At 35.8% G+C, this 21530-nt stretch overlaps 1 protein-coding gene and 1 long non-coding RNA gene across 6 annotated transcripts in view; one reads left to right on the top strand and one right to left on the bottom strand.

Moving 5' to 3' along the window:
- Positions 1-18738, top strand: part of LOC139980075 (cGMP-dependent 3',5'-cyclic phosphodiesterase-like) — a 126876-nt gene extending 108138 nt beyond the window's left edge. For all 5 annotated transcript variants that reach the window (XM_071991441.1, XM_071991440.1, XM_071991444.1 and 2 more), the window contains 14 exons: positions 881-947; positions 1766-1826; positions 2808-2924; positions 3926-3964; positions 4559-4632; positions 8450-8527; positions 9235-9357; positions 9828-10021; positions 10968-11055; positions 11469-11591; positions 12091-12190; positions 12698-12810; positions 13359-13504; positions 14103-18738. In XM_071991441.1, the coding sequence (XP_071847542.1) occupies positions 881-947; positions 1766-1826; positions 2808-2924; positions 3926-3964; positions 4559-4632; positions 8450-8527; positions 9235-9357; positions 9828-10021; positions 10968-11055; positions 11469-11591; positions 12091-12190; positions 12698-12810; positions 13359-13504; positions 14103-14319 (1540 nt within the window). In that variant the 3' untranslated portion in view covers positions 14320-18738. The remainder of the gene's footprint in view (positions 1-880; positions 948-1765; positions 1827-2807; positions 2925-3925; positions 3965-4558; positions 4633-8449; positions 8528-9234; positions 9358-9827; positions 10022-10967; positions 11056-11468; positions 11592-12090; positions 12191-12697; positions 12811-13358; positions 13505-14102) is intronic.
- On the bottom strand, positions 14834-21432 carry LOC139980081 (uncharacterized). The gene is made up of 2 exons (XR_011797444.1): positions 15224-21432; positions 14834-15184 (listed from the first exon to the last, which is right to left on the bottom strand). It is a non-coding gene; the product is annotated as an uncharacterized lncRNA (long non-coding RNA).
- Between the last annotated feature and the right edge of the window lie 98 nt (positions 21433-21530).

Here is a 21530-nt window from a genome sequence, read left to right as displayed (position 1 = left end):
TGCTAGTACCGAAAGTGCTGGTATCTAGGATTAGTCAAAGTGCCTCCATTCCTAAACAGGCTGAATTGCTAGTACCTGGGAGGGTTAAATTGCTTCTATTCAAGAAGTGCTATTGTCTTGGAAGGGTGTAATCGGAAGGGTTAAAGTGGTAATATGAAAGTACTATTTGTTTTCCTGGAGGGGGGTTAAGGTGTTTGAAAGGTTGGTGGGAGTATCCATGAGTGGTAAAGTGCTAGCATCTCAGAGGGTTCATGTGCTTGTACCGGAGAGGTTTGAAGTGCTACTATTCTATGGAGACTGAATGCTAGCAGCATCCAGTGGAGGTTGTTGTTACCTTGGTTAAGTATCACAAAGGGTTTTAGGGAAATATTATATTGTCTTTTCTATGAACTAGAGGAAGAGACAGAGCCCTGTTTTAAGCAATCAAAGCCATCGCAGCTCTCATTGGATTCGATTTGTTTTAAGGTATATCCGTCGTAAATGGAAGTCAGAAAACAGCAGGGAGACATTTTGTGGCTCCCATCCATTGTCTAAGATTTCCCAAGCAGTGTGCCATCATTTAATTCCCTATCTTATTAAATATGGAAAGTTGTCAGTATTTTTATTTGAGATTTTCAGACACACCCATATATGTAAGATTGACATTTTTGTGCTCTAAGAAATGTCTGTCTTTTCTCTTGAATGGAAAATTCATGTGAGATATGATTTAATGTAATTCAGAATTATTCATAATTTTTGCTCTTATATCTGGCAATGAGTCAAAAATGTGCTTTTGATGGGGGGGGGGGGTTATTTCCAGCATGGCTAACCCATTGTATTTCCTGTAGGGAAGATGGTAGAGATTTAACTCTCTTTTGTGTTTTTTTTGTTTTGTTTCAAGGTGTTCTTTGTTTCTTGTGGAGAGTGACGAGCTGGTGGCTAAGGTATTTGACGGTCACATCTCTGGGGTGAGTAATGATATCTGTTTGTCCCTCATTTTGCAATGGGTGACAAATAAGATATAGTAAGTCAATGTGAAGACGCTGTTTTCTAATACCTGAGAGGTTTTCCTGCTTACACAGCTGATACACTTTATTGTTTTAGAGGTGTCTCAATTGAATCATTCTTTATCTTTATTATCTGTGCTATATCTCTCTCTCAGCCCTTATAAAATATTCACTTTATATTTAATACTTTATATCAAAATATGACATATAAAAACATTGAGAAATCAAAATAAGTTTTGTCATATCGTGCTCCTGACAATAGGAGCAAGTTAACAAAGCTGTTCTCCAAAAGAAATTACAAGATTTATCATTTTTAATATCAGACAGAAAGACAAACCCTAGCACTTCAAAATATATTGCTTTTGATTGGGTCTCTCAAATACAACAACTCCTCAAAACTTCTAGCAAATTACAACTGATAGCATTTTATTACCTCATTGATGTAATAGCAACTATGTGTAATCATTTACACATTAATGTTTCATCTTTTTCTAGGAAATATCTTACATTTGAGCAAGTCTCTCAAATACGATAACTCTTCAAAATTCTAGCAAATTACAACTGATAGCAATTTTATTACCTCCTTGATATAATAGCAACTATGTGCAATCATTTACACATTAATGTTGCATCTTTTTCTAGGAAACATCTTGCATTTGAGCAAGTCTCTCAAACCGATAAGTCCTCAAACTTCTAGCAAATTACAACTGATAGCATTTTATTTATCACCTTGATGTAAAAGCAATAATTTACACATTAATGTTTCATCTTTTTTCTAGGATGCCAGTGAAGTCAGGATACCTATAACTCAGGGAATTGCTGGACATGTTGCTACAACAGGTAAATTTATCTGGAGTTAATGATCTGTGCTTGAAATTAGTGATCGGTTCTTGAATAATTACCCATCTGATGAACCGATCAGGGAACTGCTCTAGAAATCAGCGATTGATTCTTGAATAAACCATCGATGAACTGATCAACGATGGGTTTTTGAAATCAGTGATAGGTTCGTGAGTAAAGATTGATCTGATTAACAGATCCATTAATGAGCCAATCAATGATCAGTCTTTGAAGTCAGTGTTCAGTTCTTGATCAATCATTGATCTGATCAAAGATCAGTCTTTGAAATAATCGTTTCATATAACTGTTTGTTGTTTGTGTTTTAATCCAACAAGTCCATAACCAAGAGGAAAATGTGATGCCGTTCTGTGATTCCTGAAAACTCTGTGCAAATATATCTATCCAGAATAACCAAACCCCAGTAACAATGTAGGCTGTTAGATCATACGCTACACTGAATTTCTCTTTGGCCTTTCATTTTTTCATATGAATTTAGACAATTAACGACACTTTACGGTAACCTCCGCTACAAAAGTATATTACATACATATATATATATTTCTAAATCCTGAGTAACTTGAAGTTTTGTGAAGAAGTTTTAACAATAAATGATCCTGTGAGTGAAGCCTGCTAAAGTTAATGTATATATACACATGTTAGATTGTACACTTACCAGCCATGGGAATACAGTGCAATCAACAAGGTGTAAATTATATCCCAAGGGTGGCTTTGATGGGTGAGTGACAATTAAACTTTAATTCCCTGATATATCACGATGACGAGATTTTATCTTCTGTCAAGAAGACGTGCTCAATTTATCAAGATACCGGGAGACTTTCCAAGTGGGTTTTTTATTTTATCTCTCTATTATATCTGCTGACTCTAGTAGCCACGACATCAGATCATACGCTACACTGAATTTCTCTTTTGATTTCCGAACAGTCTATAAAGTACTGGCATCTTTTTCTTGACATCTTTCAGGTGAAATATTAAACATCACGGACGTCTATTCTCATCCGCTATTTTACCGGGGTGTAGATGACTCTACAGGGTTCAGGACTCGAAGTATCCTCTGTTTTCCAATACGCGATGGGTCAAGTAAGTCACATTGTGAAAACTGTCGGTTGATCTATCCAAGTTTTTATTCCTTTCTGACGATGCAAACTTGATCAGATGAGCTATCTTCTTTCGGTGGTACAACAGCTACTTGCTTTATGACCAATATGCTGCAGTAAGGATATGTGACTTATAATGCCTAATATGGTCATTTAACATTATTTATATTGATCAATAACAGTACAGCCTAATAAGGACATGTTACTTGTAACGTCAAACATAATTTATATTCAACATCAATCACCAAAGGGGATCTTCAACGTTTCTACCGAGGGGTTCTATAATATAGGTCCAAATGGGCGTGATCTAAACTGCTTACATGATCTCCAAAGATTTTATGTATGTCAATCCATGTGCTAGCTGTGAAAATATGTTTTGAAAGATCTCTTCTGCAAGAATTATGAACGAAATTGTACATACCACTAGTGATCAACTAGGCATTGCAGGTATAAGTCCAGTATATTTCAGAGACTTGGAAACAATGTTGACTGATCCTCATTTTAGCAGACTTGACTGAGAATACGTCTAAGAATGATATGACCATACCCTCTGTTGATGTAGGGCGTGGCTGGAAATCCCCATTAGAACATGGCAACGAGGACATATAGCACATATCCATGATCAAAGGAATGCATTTCTATAGCACATATCCATGATCAATGGAATGCATTTCAATAGCACATATCCATGAGCAATGGAATGCACTTCTATGGCACATATCCATGATCAAAGGAATGCATTTCTATAGCACATATCCATGATCAAAGGAATGATTACTATAGCACATATCTTAATCAAAGGAATGCATTTCTATAGCACATATCCATGATCAAAGGAATGCATTTCTATAGCACATATCCTTCACAGACAAGAATGTTGCCTTTCATGGATATTTGTGAACTGTGGATGTTGCTAATTGGGTGAATATGGCAGTGGGACATGTGACTTGCAATATTAAAAATAATTATTTCTATTTCCTGCAGAGGTTGTTGGCATTGCAGAACTTTGCAATAAAGTTAATGGTGAGTATAATTTTATCTTTTGTTGCCATCCTCATTATGCTATGATACAAAATGTGTTGATATTTTTAGCTTGTTGATATATTTGTGAAGGAAGATATTTTACTTCTTATTTTGTTTAAGCTATTTCAACTACAACAGTATTTTTCTGTAAATGTTGAGAGGTAATTAGAAATATCTTGAACAAGAATCATCTCATTCTTTGTATTTGGAACTCTTGTATTTCTGTAACATAGAAACTTTCCTGTTATTTTCCTGTTTTATTGTATTTTGGTTTGTTTTATTATATGTTTAGATATTTCTGCCACACCTTGTCATAAAAAAAAATATTTATAAAAAAGCACATTCAGTGAGTCACAAATCATGTTGCCAAAATTTTGCAAAATTCAATCATTTTTTGCCTAGCTTTCTTCTGTTTTTTTTTTTTTTTCTTAATTTTTTCCTTTTCTTTTTCAAAGCCTGAAAAACATGAGCATTGATACTCACCCCACTTCACTCACTTGTGCAAAATTTCCACTCACTCATTTTTTGATCATTTTTTGTATTCACCCCATGATCCAAGTGAATGTATATTTGTTTTGTGTCCCCTCCCGACAGGTTTACATTTCACCAAACACGACGAGGATGTGGCCGCCGCCTTCTCCATCTACTGTGGCATTAGTATAGTACATGTAAGCAACCACTTCTCTTATAGATGTGCTCATCAAGGCCTCTGGTATTACCCGTCTGCCCTCTGGGCCAGGCGCGTAGCCAAGGGGGGGGCAAAGGGCAGCAGCCCCACCCCCACTTGAGCATATTTTTTTTTTTTTTATGTTTTATGATATGGCTAGTAATTTCAAAAGAGAAAATGCTAAGATGCAACTTACAAGGCCTGGGAAGTGCCATTTCCAGCAATCTGGGAGGCATTTTCAGCCTTGTACGCTTTGCGCCAAACATGGTGGCGCTACGCTTAGATAGTTTGCAATGCCCTATCTACGGCTCTGATAGTTTGCCTACACTTTAGCCCCTCCCTTGGCAAATTCCTGGCTACGCGCTTGCTCTGGGCAATTATATATGTCTTTGAAATGTTCTTTTTAGTTTAAATCTAGGTCTGCAGTAAAGAAAAAGATAGAAGAAGTTACTCAAACATGGAGTGTTGTAATCAAAACATGAACCGTGGTCAGTAATACATGGACTTGTAATCAAACATGGGTTGCGATAATTAAAGCAAGGACTGTCATCATTAAAGCATGGACCGTAGTAATTAAAAACATGGACTTGTTATTTTAATCCATTGATAGTCATAGATAAAACATGGACCTTCTTAAATAAAACATGGATTGTTGTCATTACAACATTTGTTACATTTCAATACCATACCTACAGTATGTAATTAGCTTTTCTTGTACTGACACTACTTCAAGATCATAGAGTTTAGAACTTGGGTCCAGTTTTGTTAGGCTAATGTTAGGCTAGGTTTGTTAGGCTAGGACCAGAAATAATGTGAAGCGATAAGATAAAATTGTGATATCAAATTTTGTCGTTAACTTGTCAGTATATACCTGCTTTGTGAACTTGCACACATCAGTTACTATATACACTGTGTAATAGAAACCACTTATTGTGTATTTTGCCAAATGCTTGATGATCAGCCCATACAAACTAATTCTGCAATCTATTACAAGTTAACTATTTCACAAGTAGAAAGCTCAGTTAAGAAAGAAGACTCAGTCATAGAAAAAGGCATTTGCTTTTCTTTTCTGATTGCATTTTCTCATTATTATTCTGTGTATAGATCATTAGTTGCTGGTGTAATGAAGATTGCCTTTAACCAGTGACCTTCATGGTCAAGCTTTGCAGAAAGTCAAGTTTATTAAGCTAATTCTGGCACGTTTTTTCTTCCATGTGTTGCTAATGCATGTTTCTGTGTGCATGATAAAAGTTCTTTACTATTTAAAGACACTTCTTACTGTTTTTTTTCTTGTGTTAAAATATTTCATATTTTCGTATTTTTTCATATGTGGTGGCCATTGTCGGTTTTTGCCATTTGTGCTCTTGCTTTAATGAGAGAGTGTTGAATATTCATTTAGAGATGTATGTTATCATATGATGATTGAATGTAACCTGCAAATGTAATCCAACTATTTGTTCCCTTCAGCCATATGTGGTGGCCATTGTCTGTTTTTGCCATTTGTGCTCTTGCTTTAATGAGAGAGTGTTGCATATTTATGTAGATACAGTTCTTTTGTATGTCAGCAATATGGAGGACTCTTTGATAAGTTGCTTTGTGGTTTAGTTTGTCTTAAATTCTGAAATTTGTTCGATCAAATAACCCCAGAGTCAAATCGAACAGTATCTTCAAAGGCCCACTGTTAGTGCAATGAGGGAACAAGAGAAATTTCTTGCATGCGTTATAAAAAAATTGCTGTATCAATTCAGTAATTGGGTAAAATATTTCATGAGGAGGGTTGCCAGCCCATCTTACACCTTGCCAGTATAGACAACATAATTTGAGAGATGTAACATGAGAGCCATTGCAAATATCTGTAGTGCCTTGTGTTACCACTGCATACATTGTCCCTATGAATGTTGCATATAGCTACAGTAGTGTAACATTATCCTCTCTCTAACTCAGTCTAGTACAGTAATGTGTAGAGAGGTAATGATACCAACAGGATAGGGATAACACTGATGATGAGCATAGTATGCAAATTTTGATTATAACTAAGGCCCTCCTCTCCTTGGAACTTTGAAGAGGAATCTGATCTGTCCAACAGAGAAAGCAGAACTAGAAGGTCAATAGCTTTGTGAGAATCCTTCATAGCATGTACTAGTATAAGTTGTTTGTTGTGTGGCATGTATGTATAACATGCTTGTAGTGTGCCATGTATGTATAACATGCTTGTTGCGTGGCATGTAGGTATGATATGCTTGTGTGGCATGTATGTGTAACATGCTTGTTGTGTGTCATGTATGCTTGTTGTGTGGCATGTATGTATGATATGCTTGTTGTGTGGCATGTGTGTGTAACAGGCTTGTTGTGTGGGTATCTGTTTATAAGAACACCTGCTGCATGGCGTCTATATGTAACAGGCTTGTTGTGTGTCCAAAGTATGTATAACATACTTGTTGTGTGGCATGTGTGTGTAACAGGCTTCTTGTATGCCATTATATAACCTGTCTGCTATATGTATGGCATCTTGGCATCATGCTTGTGGTGTTAAATGTATGTATAACATGCTTTTTGTGTGTCCAACGTATGTATAGCATGCCTGTTTTGTGGTATGTATGTGTAACAGGCTTCTTGTATGCCATTTATATATAACATGTCTGCTGTATGGCATCTTGCTTGTGGTGTGAAATTTTATGTATAACATGCTCTTTGTGTGGCATTTACGAATAACATATACTTGTTGTATGGCATCTTTATATCAAATGTTTCTTGTATGGAATGCAAGTATGACATGCTTCTTGTGTGGAACATATCTATAACATGCTTGTTCTATGGCATATATGCTACAATTTCAATATCTCTTGAGGTTCTATATCTACAGCTCTTTTCCCAGATGTTGAGTAGGGTTATAATAAACAATAAGTAGCCCTATATATTGAGACCAGATGTTCAGGAGTAGGCATGGATTAAAACCAGAGTGAATGTTTGGTCATAAGTGGACATTCTTGGTTATTTAAATCACAATTGATGACCTTTCCTAACATGATCTCGTAATAAAAACATTAAACTATATGCAATATGGTGTAAACGTTGCTAATGTTTCTACCTACAGTATAAAATAAGTATAATAAAGCAATCTGGAAAATGTCAACAAACTGAAGTTTTATGACATTGTTGGCAAGAAGGATGAATAGCTTATGACCTACATTGTTCAAACTCTGATCAAAATCTGCCTTAAGAAGCCCCCCAGTCTTTCAGATTACAGAGTACATCAGCCAGGGAAAGACTTTAGCAATACTGTGCACGAGATGCAGTGGCCGATAGATTGACATTCTTTATGATTATTTTTATTTTACCAAATTTATATTGCGCTCTTTTCATGCTTAAGCATGTTCAAGAGCGCTTTACAACGACAACAAAATGACAAAAACTTTGAAATATGAATATGAAGAATAAAATTGACACAGCTTAAATATTAATATAAAAAAATATATATATAAACGAGGGAATAATTTTAAAAATTAAAATTAAAAATTCTGTACAAGATTTCTGTCAACCTTTGGTCAACATTAGAATGTATGTACAGCACTCATGATGTAGAAGTAGACATACTTATAACATGCTTGATTTAATGTCAAGATGCAGGAATGAGATAACATTATATCATTTTAGAAATTTGAGGTATTTACGTTTTCATTAGAGTACATAATAAAATATTGTGGTTGGTGTTCGCCAAACACTCTCACATTTATCTACTTCTTTTTATCATTATTTATTTGCAGTACATTTATAAAGCATTTATAATCCATTTTATTTTGTGTTTTTTTTTCTAACAGGGACTGTTATATAAGAAGATGACCGATGCACAGTACAGAAGTGCTTTGGCTAATGAACTAATGATGTATCACATGAAGGTAAATCTTCTACACAATGTCCTCCATTCAGATTAAATGTTAATCCAAATTTTGAAGATAATCTACTGGAATCTATCAAATGTATGGTAACAGGATATTCAAAAGGTTACCAAAGTGATTATGGAAATTTAATTTCTATTTTGCTTCCCTCAGCGGTGAATTTCACTTGAAAGGAAAAAATCAACATTGAATATTAAGCAGGAGGTCTTTTTTGAGGGCTTATTTTAGTTCATTTAAATGCATGTCAGATTGGAGCAAAGCATTAACTCAATAAAGTGAAAACATTTTGTGAAACGTCACTACGTACAAACAATAGTATTACTAACTGAAGTAGAAAAAGTTAATTTATTTTTAGTTTGTTTGGAGTCCAAAATGATTGCACAAAATTAGTAGGGAAATGCAAGCAGCTCTGTGACACCCCCGGTTCTATTTTTGACACGAGGCATTGCACTAGTTACTGGAGTGAAATGTCATTTATCCTAGGTCTTCAAAACTCTCATAGCAGATGTACCTAGACATAAACTTATTTGCATATTTCAATCTGGGCTATTGTCATCACCAATTGCTGCTTCAGCCTCATATTAATGATACAAAACAAGGTTACTCACTGGAGTGGATATATGATTATATACCTGAATTGTGTTTATAACTTCACTATGGTTTTTGAAATTTTTTATTAATGGAGTTTTGCTTTCCTCATCTTACAGATCTTGGAGGATGACATGATACCCTTTGAGAAGCAGAAAATTCCAAAACCAACTCACTTCCATCCTCAAGTGGCAGAACTCTCATACTCACCCAGAGGTATCCCAGATGCTGATACCATTCTGGTGAGAATATCTGTCTTATTTCTCGTTAATTTCCATCATTTAGAACAATCTTTTACTCCATACAAGTAGCCATTTACTTCATCGTTCTTATATATTAATATAAATATCATAAGAATCTTGCGATAGCATTTCTCCATTTTGAAGTAGATCATCCCTGTTGTTGATATGTTTTGTCACTTTGTTAACTGCTCTGTATTTATATTGTGTAAAAGTAAGTTGGCTTGACGTTTCGATCCTAGCAGGATCTTCTTCAAAGGCTAAATGACAAGTAACAGTAACAGAAGGGACAAAAACACACACAGAATACAGACAGGTTAATGATCATGGTGAACACAAAGAGATAGATGTAAGGGGATACAGTTTTATTTTATTCTGTATTTATATTGTGAAGAAACAAATAAAAGAAATGAAATATTACATATTGGTGATTTATTTGTCCTTTGTTTTTTTCCTTCATTTCTCCATCAAAGGCTGTACTGAGTATGTTTGACGACATGGGTATGATCAACCGATGGCGCATCGACAAGCCGACATTAGCCAGGTTCACCATGCTGGTGAAGCGAGGGTACAGGGATACCCCCTATCATAATTGGTCCCACGCTCTCACAGTCGGTCATTTCTGCTATCTCCTCTATAAGAACTTCAACAACTTGGAATACCTTGAGTAAGTTTAATACCATCCTCTCGAAAACAGCGACTGCAATGTGCTTAGTTTCTCTCTACTCATTAAAGGTAGTCTGTGTAGGCCCCAAATTATAGCTCGCTATAATTGCTAGAAGTTTTCAGAAAGTAATTTCTTGGAGGTCTATACTCTCCAAATTGTTCTCAGACATTCTAAATGAACACACAAGATGACTGAGTGTCCCAGTGAGGTCAATTTCAGGCAATTTTGACCATTTTTGAATATCTGGCATATTTGGGGCCAATGCAGCATACCTTTAATTTGTCTCCCATTATCCTGTCTGTGATGTTACATGCAATCTATTGTCATCATGAGTGTCATTTCTCTATTTGTCTTAAAGCTAGGAATAGCACTCTGGGTTTGTTGATGTTCCCATATGGCCTACTTCACTGTTGAGTGGTTGTGTAGACTATTCTCGAGTTCATCCCCTACAAATTTATTTATGCACAGCGGTTCATAGTCTTCCATTGGAATAGGTAATACACACTGCCAGCCTAGATGTCCCTCCCCCCCCTCCCTCCCTCCCGCACTCCCTTGCCCATCCCTTGCCCATCCCTTTCACCATTGCATTATATAAATGAGCAGGTCTACTTCATTAACAGAGATCGTTGGTGTCTATTCTGAAGTTTGTAAGAAATAGTCTCTTGTACTACAACTTTCAGCCTGCCAATTTATTGAAATATCGGTTTTTTAATCTGACAATCATCAAACATGGAAAAGAACAAATCTCTCAGTGTCAGTGTAAGTAGGAGTAAGAATGTCCCACTTTTACAAAATTTACAGGATACTACACCTATTGCTGTGCATCATCTCTTTAATTTTTTTTTTTTAATTTTCATAAATTATATACAAATATGTAATTCTAATATATGTCTAATTAGGCTGATTTGATTTGGTTTCTAATTGTTTTCTTTTCGTATTTAACCAGGGAAATTGAAGTCTTTGCACTATTTGTGGCTTGTTTATGTCATGATCTGGACCATAGGGGAACCAACAACAGCTTCCAAGTACATTCGGTGAGTAGTGTCACAAAATTAACCTTTTCTCCTCGTGGTAACGATGAGAATGAGTTACACTGTATCAAAAGGTTAAAGGTAGTCACTATAGGCCCCAAGTTATAGCATGCTATAATTGCTAGAATATTTCAAAAAGTACTTCCCTGGAGGTCTTTACTCTCCAAATTGTTCTCAGACATTTTTAAGGATCACACAAGATGACTGAATGTCTAAGTGAGGCAAATCTCCTCGAAGGGAGAATAAAAACAGTTTAAGAATTTTGACCAAAGGTGACCATATTTGAATATTTAGCATATTTCGGACTAATACAGCATACCTTTAAGCGCCTGATGCAACCATTCATACGATAGCGTTTTGCTGACTTCCCATATTTTTAAGATTTCTTCCATCTCTTTCTCTCTTGTACTTGACAGAAATCAGTTTTAGCTGCCTTGTACAGCTCTGAGGGTTCTGTCATGGAGCGTCACCACTTTGCACAGGCGATGTGTATACTCAACACAGAAGGATGCAACATCTTTGAGAATCTTTCAAGAAAGGTTCGTAGGTTATTATGGAATAGTAGGGCAAGGGCTTGCTCAAGTGAACTGTCTTTAATGGTCAGAGAAAGTTATTGATTGGTGTAAGGAGCCAGATGGCAGACTACTCTATATCTCATGAATCCTAGAGGGAACAATGCACTGGCTAGTCCAGGAGGGTGCTCAACGGTATAAACATGACCACAAAGGCCTGTATACCCCGATTAGTGCAAATCTGTGGGCTGATTTTTTTTTCTTCTTCTTTGACCATGAAATCTTTCACTTGCTGGATTTGGTCCCTGACTCATCTATAGAGAACCATTGCAAATGGACTAGCAGAGAATAAAGCTATTAAATTGGATCATAGGTAAGCGAAGTATTCAGAGAGACTCATTCAGTTAGGAAAGGAGAAAATTGAGGCAAAAGCTGTCTACAACATGCTGTGATTCTATTAGGTCTGCTATTTGCTATAGTTTCTGTAGTTTTTAAATATTTCTCCTTTGTGATTTCCATTCCACAGGATTACCAGAATGTGCTTGACCTGATGCAAGATATTATCTTAGCCACAGACTTGGCTCATCATCTGAGAATCATCAATGAATTGAAGCAAATGGCCAGTGGTGAGTCTGATCTATTATCTAGCTAAGAAAAATTAAAAAATTCAAAGAGAAAAAAAAATAAAAAAGGGGTATAGTAGCCTGTCATGGTGAGGTTGCATACATGTCATGGAATAATTTAGCGTTCAAACTTTGTGTAACATTTTCGAAGGCTGTGAATTTTTTCACTCATTCAATACAATAATGGTTCCTGTGAAGACAAACTGTTATACATCTCTACACTTGTAGAGCAACTTGAGCATTTTGTCTAGCAGTTTGCGATGCGATACTGGCAATTTTTTATCCCTGCTGGGGGGTTGAAGATAGATAAGCATGCAAGTGTGGCTCAATTTAATATGCTCATGCCACCAGATAGGTGAAATCTTTGCACAGCTCTGTAGCAATACTCTACTTATCTTTTATTTGCAAACTCCAGCATGACATGAAATAACGGTGTTACAGTGACAGTCAAAGCAAATTCGGTGTTTTACCTTCAACTTGCTGAGGACTTTCTTTATTTCATTTCCACAGATGGTTACGTCAAATCCAACCCCAGGCATCGCCAACTGCTCATGTGCTTGCTCATGACGAGTTCCGATCTCTCAGACCAGACTAAAAACTGGATGACGACTAAAAAGATTGCTGTAAGCGGGCAGATTTCATTGAACGTTGTTTGTCATCAGTTTCATATCGAGTAGTCACAGCTGCATGGCAATTAGGAGTACAGTAAAAGCTTGGATAATTTAGTTAGGATTGATTGAAAGTTGACTGGATTGAAGTCTGAAAGTCTGAATGTTAAACCGAGCTTCCTAGACTGTACTTTGCTGTGGATGTTAACTAAATACTTTTAGCATTAATACATGCACAATGTTTTACAAAAATCACTAGGCGGGAATCGTATTTCAAAGTATCCAGGATTTTGGAAATAGGAGGTCTGGGTGTAAATCTAGGTATCACTGTTTTCAATTAGCTTGAATAAAGTCAAGAGAAACATATGGTGGGAATTAATCAAGTAATCGATACAGATTGAATATGATATATTGTGGAATATATGTCAATGGTTGTAAAGTCTGCTCTCAGATGTTATATTCATCTTAACATCAGCTGCTGAATAATTGAGATGTTTTAATCTTGAATTGCGAATGGTTTGTTAAGTATTCTTGTCTCTTTCTCTCCCTGTCTTGATTTTCAGGAGCTGATATACCGTGAATTTTTCACTCAGGGAGACCTGGAGAAGGCCATGGGTTTGGAAACTCCTGAGATGTTTGACAGAGAAAAGGCATTCATTCCTGAATTACAGATTAATTTCCTTGAGCATATAGCACAACCAGTCTTCCTGTAAGTAAAAAATAGACATATTCTTTATCCAGAGTAACACTTGAAAGAATTTCTTTTTATAGGAAGGTTTTATAAACTTCCGAAACAAGCTGTTTGTCGTGCATATTAGAATTGGTTATATTCCAATGTTGATTTTGTTTTGATATAGAGATAGGGGAAGGGATAGGTGTGCTACTGGTCATATGTTATGTTGGAATTGAGTATTTTAGCATTCAATTATTCCCGATTTCTGTTGGTATTGGATCACGTAGGTGCTTATGAATTCCTTGAGAAGTTTCTTATGTAAAAGGCTGTGCCCTAGACATACAGTCATATAGCAATGTGGATGTTATGTTGGAAATGGATGGGTTTTTCTTTGTGATATGAAGTGGACCACTTGCAAATTATAGGCAAATGTTGGCGCCACAAGAAAATTGATGCGTTTTCGTATGGTATAGTATTGCCCAATATATCGATTAATTGCTTATGTGTAAATACACCTATGTGATTAATGCTGCAAGAAATACAGGTCGTTTTATTCGGATTCTTTGACAATGCTATTTCTCGGAGCAAACAAAGCAGGCAACAATTGATTGCTCATGATCTCTTCCTTACCCAGGATACTACACGATATATTCCCAAAGGCCCGCCCACTGGTTGAAGCTGTCCAGTGTAACAAATCCATGTGGACAAAACTGAAAAGTGAAAGCCTGGAAAGAAGACTGAGTAGCACAAACTCCTTGGATTTCTTCCACGTCAGGTTTACGGCCGAGCCGTCGCAGGAGAGACTCTCAGAAGAATCGGACACAGACAGCAATCAGAACCGAAACGGTTGACTGGCCGGGTCGTAGACGGTCGGATGGAGGAGAGAAGAAACGGTGGAATTGTTTCAAACAGCAGCAGGAATTATCGACGGTAGTAGATCTGTCTGTGTGGTGGTTGCACTTTATGTGGAGGCAGAGTGGTTTTAATACTGCCATATTGATGATGTTCTCAACCGAGTGCCATATTGCAGGGTGCTCTCTAACTTTGTTTAATAAGTTGTTGGTAGGTCCGCACTCCTTGGTGCTGAACATGGCTATATTTTGGTCTTTTTTGTTGTTGTATTTTTTTCCATTGAAGTAGAAACCCTTACACAAGACAAACATGCAAGCAGTTTTAGGCTTGGTGGTTGCATCATTTTCAAAAGATGTTTGTATAAGATGAAATTATTCAGAGTTTATTTCAATGTCAGTACCGTTTTTTGTTTTTTTTTACTTTTATGATTATTTTTTTAGTGTATGTCCAAATCCAATACTATTTCATTTATACTAGTTATCTATATTGTAAAGATTTTGTATATTTTTTTCATTTTCGTTTTTGTATGTTTGGAAAGAAAACTTTTGTCCAAATTGAAATGTTTTGTTGTGTGTGTTGGAACTAACCTTTGGTATATGGACTGGATTTGTAGTACAGGTGATGGTGTTCTCCCATTTACCCCTGTGTTACATTGACTGCAGAAGGTTTTTTAGTTTATTTCCTCCGTCAGATAATGACATACCATGGCTCATAATGGTTAGGCTAAACTGAATTGCATAAGCATACCTGATTAATGACATGGACTACAGAACATATGTTAATACTGAAGTGCAGCTCATAGATATACCTATATAGTCAATGTGGACAAGAGGCCATATGGTTAGGTTCAGTCCATAAATGTACCTGATTAGTCATATGGTTAGGTTCAGTCCATGAATCTACCTGATTAGTCAATGTGGACAAGAGGCCATGTGGTTAGGTTCAGTCCATTAATGTACCTGATTAGTCAATGTGGACAAGAGGCCATGTGGTTAGGTTCAGTCCATGAATGTACCTGATTAGTCAATGTGGACAAGAGGCCATATGGTTAGGTTCAGTCCATAAATGTACCTGATTAGTCAATGTGGACAAGATGCCATATGGTTAGGTTCAGTCCATAAATGTACCTGATTAGTCAATGTGGACAAGAGGCCATATGGTTAGGTTCAGTCCATTAATGTACCTGATTAGTCAATGTGGACAAAAGGCCAAATTGTTTGGTTCAGTCCATAAATATACTTGATAAGTCAGGTGGACAATAGCCATATGTTTAGGTTCGGTCCATAAATGTACCTGATTAGTCATGTAACCAACATGCAATATGGTTAGGTTTAGGTTCAATTTATAAAACATGACTGTTTAGTCATGTTGGACAACTGACCACATGGTTATTATTAGATGAGATTCATAATAAAGTATACCTTGTTCTGTAACAAAATAAATGTTTACCTTTTCTCTTGTATTTAACTTTTGAATTTAATATATAGTTTATTATCACTCAGTTCATAGTTTTGTTGGATTTATCCTCAACTTCAGTTTTTCATGTATTCATCTGTTTTCTAAATTTCACGTTGACGCAACTTCTTTTTGATATAGTTTATTGTTATTAAAGTTTAATCCAATCTGGGGTTTAAGGTTATTATGAGTGTATTCTCAAGCATAATTTGATTTTCATTGGTTCTTATCACATCTTGTCTTTAAGCACAATATACCTAACTTGATGCATTTACTTGTTTCCCTGCATATGCTGTTCTTCTTTACACATTGACTTATTTCTTTCTCCGAGGCACAAAGATGGAAGATACTCCAGGCATGAACAGTCAGAAAAATGGGCAAAGCTAAACATTGCATATTAAATGTGAAAATGTACCCGCTTTAATGAAATTGTTTGAAGAGAGTAATTTCTCTATAAATCCAATTCATCCTCTCATGTTATGGGATTGTACCATGTATTCATTAAGGAAATATCTAAATTAAAAGAGATAATGGGTTTACAAGTTTGGTTCCTGAAAATTCCAGCATTTTTAGGTTCACCCTTTGAAACTTAATGACATACTTATTTTAAGACACAAATGAATAGGTTTATTTTAATTTGAAATTCAAAACACAAGTGCAGTAGCTCAAGTGCCATACCAGTCTTATAGACAAGAATTAGTTCTCTTTCTGTATGTTCAGTTTATTCATCATAACTCACAAAGGTATATAATCGTCTGATGTGTTTGGTGATTACGGTATCAGCATTCTTCAGCTAGTGTTTGACGTTAGCGTAGATAAGCAGTCCTGATCCAGACCAAGCATCTGTTGTAAAATTTTGTAGGAAATTGTATTCATCAGTGAACTTTGAAAGCTCTTTTTGAAGAGTCGACATGCCAGTATGGACTTTAGTCAGGTATTTTAAATAATTCTTTACATGATACAATCTGTACTAATCCGATCATTCTACGCGAGTTATTGTTCAGTGTGTAGGCCGTCTATGTTTATCCAAGAAGATAGCTCTCTTTCTGTATGTTCAACATATTTATCATAACCCGAAAAGGCTTATAATAATCGTACGTGTTATCTTGATTTATAGGGTATCAAGATTCCTCTGTAAATTATACTACACCAAAGTTTCTCATTGGTCTGAAATTTTATTCGTGGATGAACTTTGATGCAGTTTCACTATTTTTACTCATCGTTCCTGCTATCGTCAGTAAAAGTAAGCTCTCTGAGAAGAGAGAGTCTCTAATGTTATCACACACATGCACCTTTCTTAAATGTAGACTTTTTTCATAAAAGCTGGACTGTCTTTTCACCTGCCGTGGGTCAGAACGAGTTTATTTGGTGGTGAGATGGATATAATGTGAGTCTGCTGTAAGAATCAAAAGTTTTCTCTTGATAGACATATGAACAAGATAAGTTTATGCTGAAATATTTATTGTATTATTATAAATATATATATGTATAAAATTTACATATCTTATATACGTGTGTGTGGTCGAAAAAAATTATTTATGTTCGGTTTTTATGACGTGTCTCATAATTTTAAGGCTGTCGTTTCTTTTGTATAATAATAATACGCAAAGTTAACCAAATTTTCATATTCTGATCAAACTTATAGCTATTTGATATGATGTCTATCTAACACACAAAAGCAATGCAGGTTGAAATGTGAATGTACTTACAAGAACACAAAGATAAAACAATATATAATTGAGATATATATATATAGAATATATATATATATATATATGTGTATATATACACATATTTATGAATATATAAACAAGAGCGGAAGCATTAGCAGAGAATAGTCATAGAGTCACTGTTTGAAAAATATGAAACAGTCATTTGCGTCGGTAACATGTGTAGTATGTGCGTATTCAAGAATGTTAGTAACCTTTCAAATGTAGATGCTATTTGACCTCTTTTTTTAAAAAATATTTATTAAATGCATTAAATAATAAAAAGTTATCTTAACTCAAAAAGAATTACTCATGTTATGCTGTAGAACCATTTGCATGTATCCTAAAATCCTAGGTGTTTCTGTTCTTCCGAACTTGGCACTTTAAAATGTGTACTTTTGCAGCCTCATTCCTGACAACCGAAGGTTTGAGGTCTGTCTGCATTCCATATCTTGTTCTTTAACCCTAGCGCATCTTAGACAAACAGTAGTCTATGGTCTTTGAAAGACAATGGTCTATAGTATAGTAAGAACAATCGCCTATTGTTGCATGAGCATTGTTTTTTTTTTTGTTTTTTTTTTTTATGTTTCTGTAGACAGAGGTGCTTTGAACATATTTCCGACTGGAGTAAAAGTAGCAGCCATAAACACAAGTCCTCATAACCAAAGAGTTTTTGTCTGTTGTTCATGTTTATGCACTACTTATGTGTTCACTTCTTAATTTGATAGGCTGAAAAAAAAACACATTGAAACCCTGTTGAAGGGTGCAAATACATAGAGTGTAGTTTATTTTCGTACTCATTTCTCCAGCAATTTGAAATAAAATGTGAAAAGTAGGCCAGGTTTTATAGGAATTTCTTTTTGAACAGAATACTTTTTCTTGTTTATTTCTGTTTTATTATTACTACTATTATTATTATTATTATTTTTGGTTTGTAAATAAAGGTATCTTCTGAAACATTCCTGAGGAAGTATAATTTATGCAAATGACTTGTAAATGTTGACATTTTATTGGTTGAATATGACTGTAATACCTTGTGCAAAGTGGATAGAGCATACTACTACATGTTTCCAGTGCTCGTCCATCTTGTAAACACACTCTGTGTAAAGAGGTTGGTTGAAATTGTGTATCTTCCTTTCTAGTTTTTCTCCTTCCTTTCTTTTTTTTTTTAAATGTGAAATGTAGAATTTACGTTGTAACAGGTTGAATGTATATGGAGGAAATTTTTAATGTGAATTACATTGTCAGTGATGATGGGGTGTGTTTATTGCAATTTGTATTTTATTATCTAGTTTTGGAGTTTACAGGAATTTTTTTTGTTTTTTTTCAGAATTTATAATAGTTACACAGAAAATATGAGTATCGTGTATGTAGCATGTGGGATAGTTTAAATGTGGTCAGTCAGGAATGTGGGTCAGTATTGGACAGTAGTGAGTAAAGTGGGATGAAATGAAACCTTCAAGGTTTCTCTTCAAACTGAACAAAAGATTGTAATGAATGAGGAACAGTTCCATGGCCGACAGTCAGGTTTTTGCTGCTGTTATGTTTTACCATTTTTAATATAAGGGAGACTAAAAGTAGGACCGCATCCACCGTGACAAAGTTAAAGGAAAAATTTTTGTGGAAACAGAGAGTTTTCATGTACAGTTCTTGAGAGTTAGAGATTTTAAAACAATAGCCAATTTGCACAAAACTTTTGCATTTAATAGCCCCAGTGGCGTTCCTGGTCAGTGCCTCTGATGCAGTGGCAGTGAAATGGCTTCTCCCTCCCCTCCCCACCCCCCCTTCCCAATCATTCTCATAGCAGTGATATTCATGTGGATGTGGTGTTGCCCCATACAGCAGTTTTAATCAGTATACCAGTTAACATAAATTTTACTCCTGCACTTCTCAATGCTGTGTTAGGTCCCTGCTGGTGTTGAAATATTCACTACATGTTGAAGTCATTTACTCAGTAGACACCCAGTACTGAACCATTGGGGATATAGCTAGCTGAATAACTGATGGAAGACCAAATATCAAGCTAGCTCTTACCAATGTAGGTCTTTGACAGGTGGCCTGTGTATCGTCTACCCAACCGATGATAATCTCTGGATTTTAGATGCATTAGCCGACATATGGGACATATTCAAGCTATTATACATATATCAAAGTATAAATATTCAAACTGATAATTTGACAAATTGTATCATTTTTTGAATCAGGGTTTTTGCAATTAATGTAACCACAATAACAAGGGGATAATTCAGTTAATTGGTACCTTATGTTACAATTCTTTATGTTAATTCCTTAATTTAAAAGGATTGTTAATTGACATTCCTCATGATTTGAAGGGACCCTGTAACAAACTGGATGGTGTGAATCAACATGGAACATCCGAGCATCCATCCCACCCTCTTTTATTTTAGGCAAAAAAGTTATGACTATTGTTCTATTTGTTCATACCAAAGTTGCTGTATGATAAAGTTGAAGCAAGGAATGCTTGCATTCATTCAGTTTGTTGGAATTGTTTTGTTTAATTGGATTATTTGTGTTAAGAGACAATAATTTTAGCCAGTCACATGTTTTCAATACAAATGATTATTCGGTTGAAAGGTAGAAATACATATATATGAATCCAATAAACTATTGTATTTACTTTGGAATTTGGCTGTTGGTTTTGTCTACTGTTTATCTGCTGTCTTATATTTATCTATGTATATGACGGTTGGGCCCCATGTGTGGACTCGTAGGCCAAAAGTATTTCCTGTGGGTGCAGAAGGGGGGGCAGGGGCTGCCCTCACCACAATGGTCACACTGGGTTGTTTTCAATTGAATATTTTACATACAGTCAAAGACTGGTAGGGTATAGAATCTTTGACCTCTTGGTATCAGCAACCGCATCTACCAAAGTATAAGTGGTGGGGTCTGTCTGCCTGTGGGTGTGGCCTACTGCATTTTCCCTGTAGGCTATCACCAGATAGCTTGAATTTATAGGAGCCATTTACTTGTAACAACATTAGGCCCTGAGCTTGCCACTATGCACTACGCACAGTTTGGTCCCTTCCAATATTATTGTTCAGTTGCTTTCGAAAATTGTATTTTTCAAAGTAGGTTATGTGATATAGAAAGCACTATGGGTCACAGTGATCAGCACTGTGACAACTGGTCATTTAGCGACTTTTCCAACGATTAAGTTTAGGCCATGAGAATGAAAGTTTTAGATTTGCGTCCGGATATTTTTCAAATAGCATGAGAATTTTTCATTATTTCTAGTGAACTTTCCACGATTAATTGCAATCTACGGGTACATACATATGTAGTTAACTGCTAGTGAAGCTTGTTGGCGGTATAGCTGCCTACCGTATACACGTACTATGTAATTAATGCTTAATTATACCCCTTTACAGCCATTTCATGATTTAAAACTGATTTTTTCTGATGGAGAGCCTTTGTTTACGGACATGATTTTTTCTTACAATAATGATTTTTCGGCGAGAGGACTTGAAGAATGCGGCCGCGGTGGGCGGAAATCAAAAATGTTCATTCTCATGGCCTAAGACCACTATACAGAGGTCATTTCTCGACCATTCAAGTTGCTAAATGTGTTATTTCGTAAATTAATCACCTTATTTACCGCGTGGACAAAAAAATCAACGCATAAGTCCACTCCCCTCAGGCGCAAGCCCAGTCACCCTTACGGACTAACGTCAAGAGAGAAGGAAGGGAAGGGCGGAATGGGAGTGTATGAATACTAGCCTGAGTAGAGTGTGATGCGCTATGGAAAACCGCTAATGGCTAAAAAAAAATTGAGAATTGAAGGAATTGCGATCTCAGTGTGAAATAGTTTGCACAATGTCCTTAATGGGGACCATTTATTCTTCCCGGTGTTATTGTTTCACGTTTTTCTATTAAACCATGGAGCTATAAACAGATTATAGCTCCAAACTTACTAAAGTGACGTTGAATATGCCTCTAAACCCTCGTTGAATATGCATACTATCAATACTAAGCTCTGATTGGTTGATATCTCTGACGCGGTCCTACTTAAACGGAAAGAATGCGTT

This window comes from Apostichopus japonicus, chromosome 14 (genome assembly GCF_037975245.1).
Source record: "Apostichopus japonicus isolate 1M-3 chromosome 14, ASM3797524v1, whole genome shotgun sequence".
NCBI lineage: Eukaryota > Metazoa > Echinodermata > Holothuroidea > Aspidochirotida > Stichopodidae > Apostichopus > Apostichopus japonicus.
The sequence above is the reverse complement of the archived record's forward strand: the minus strand, read 5'-3'. Positions and strand labels throughout refer to the sequence as shown.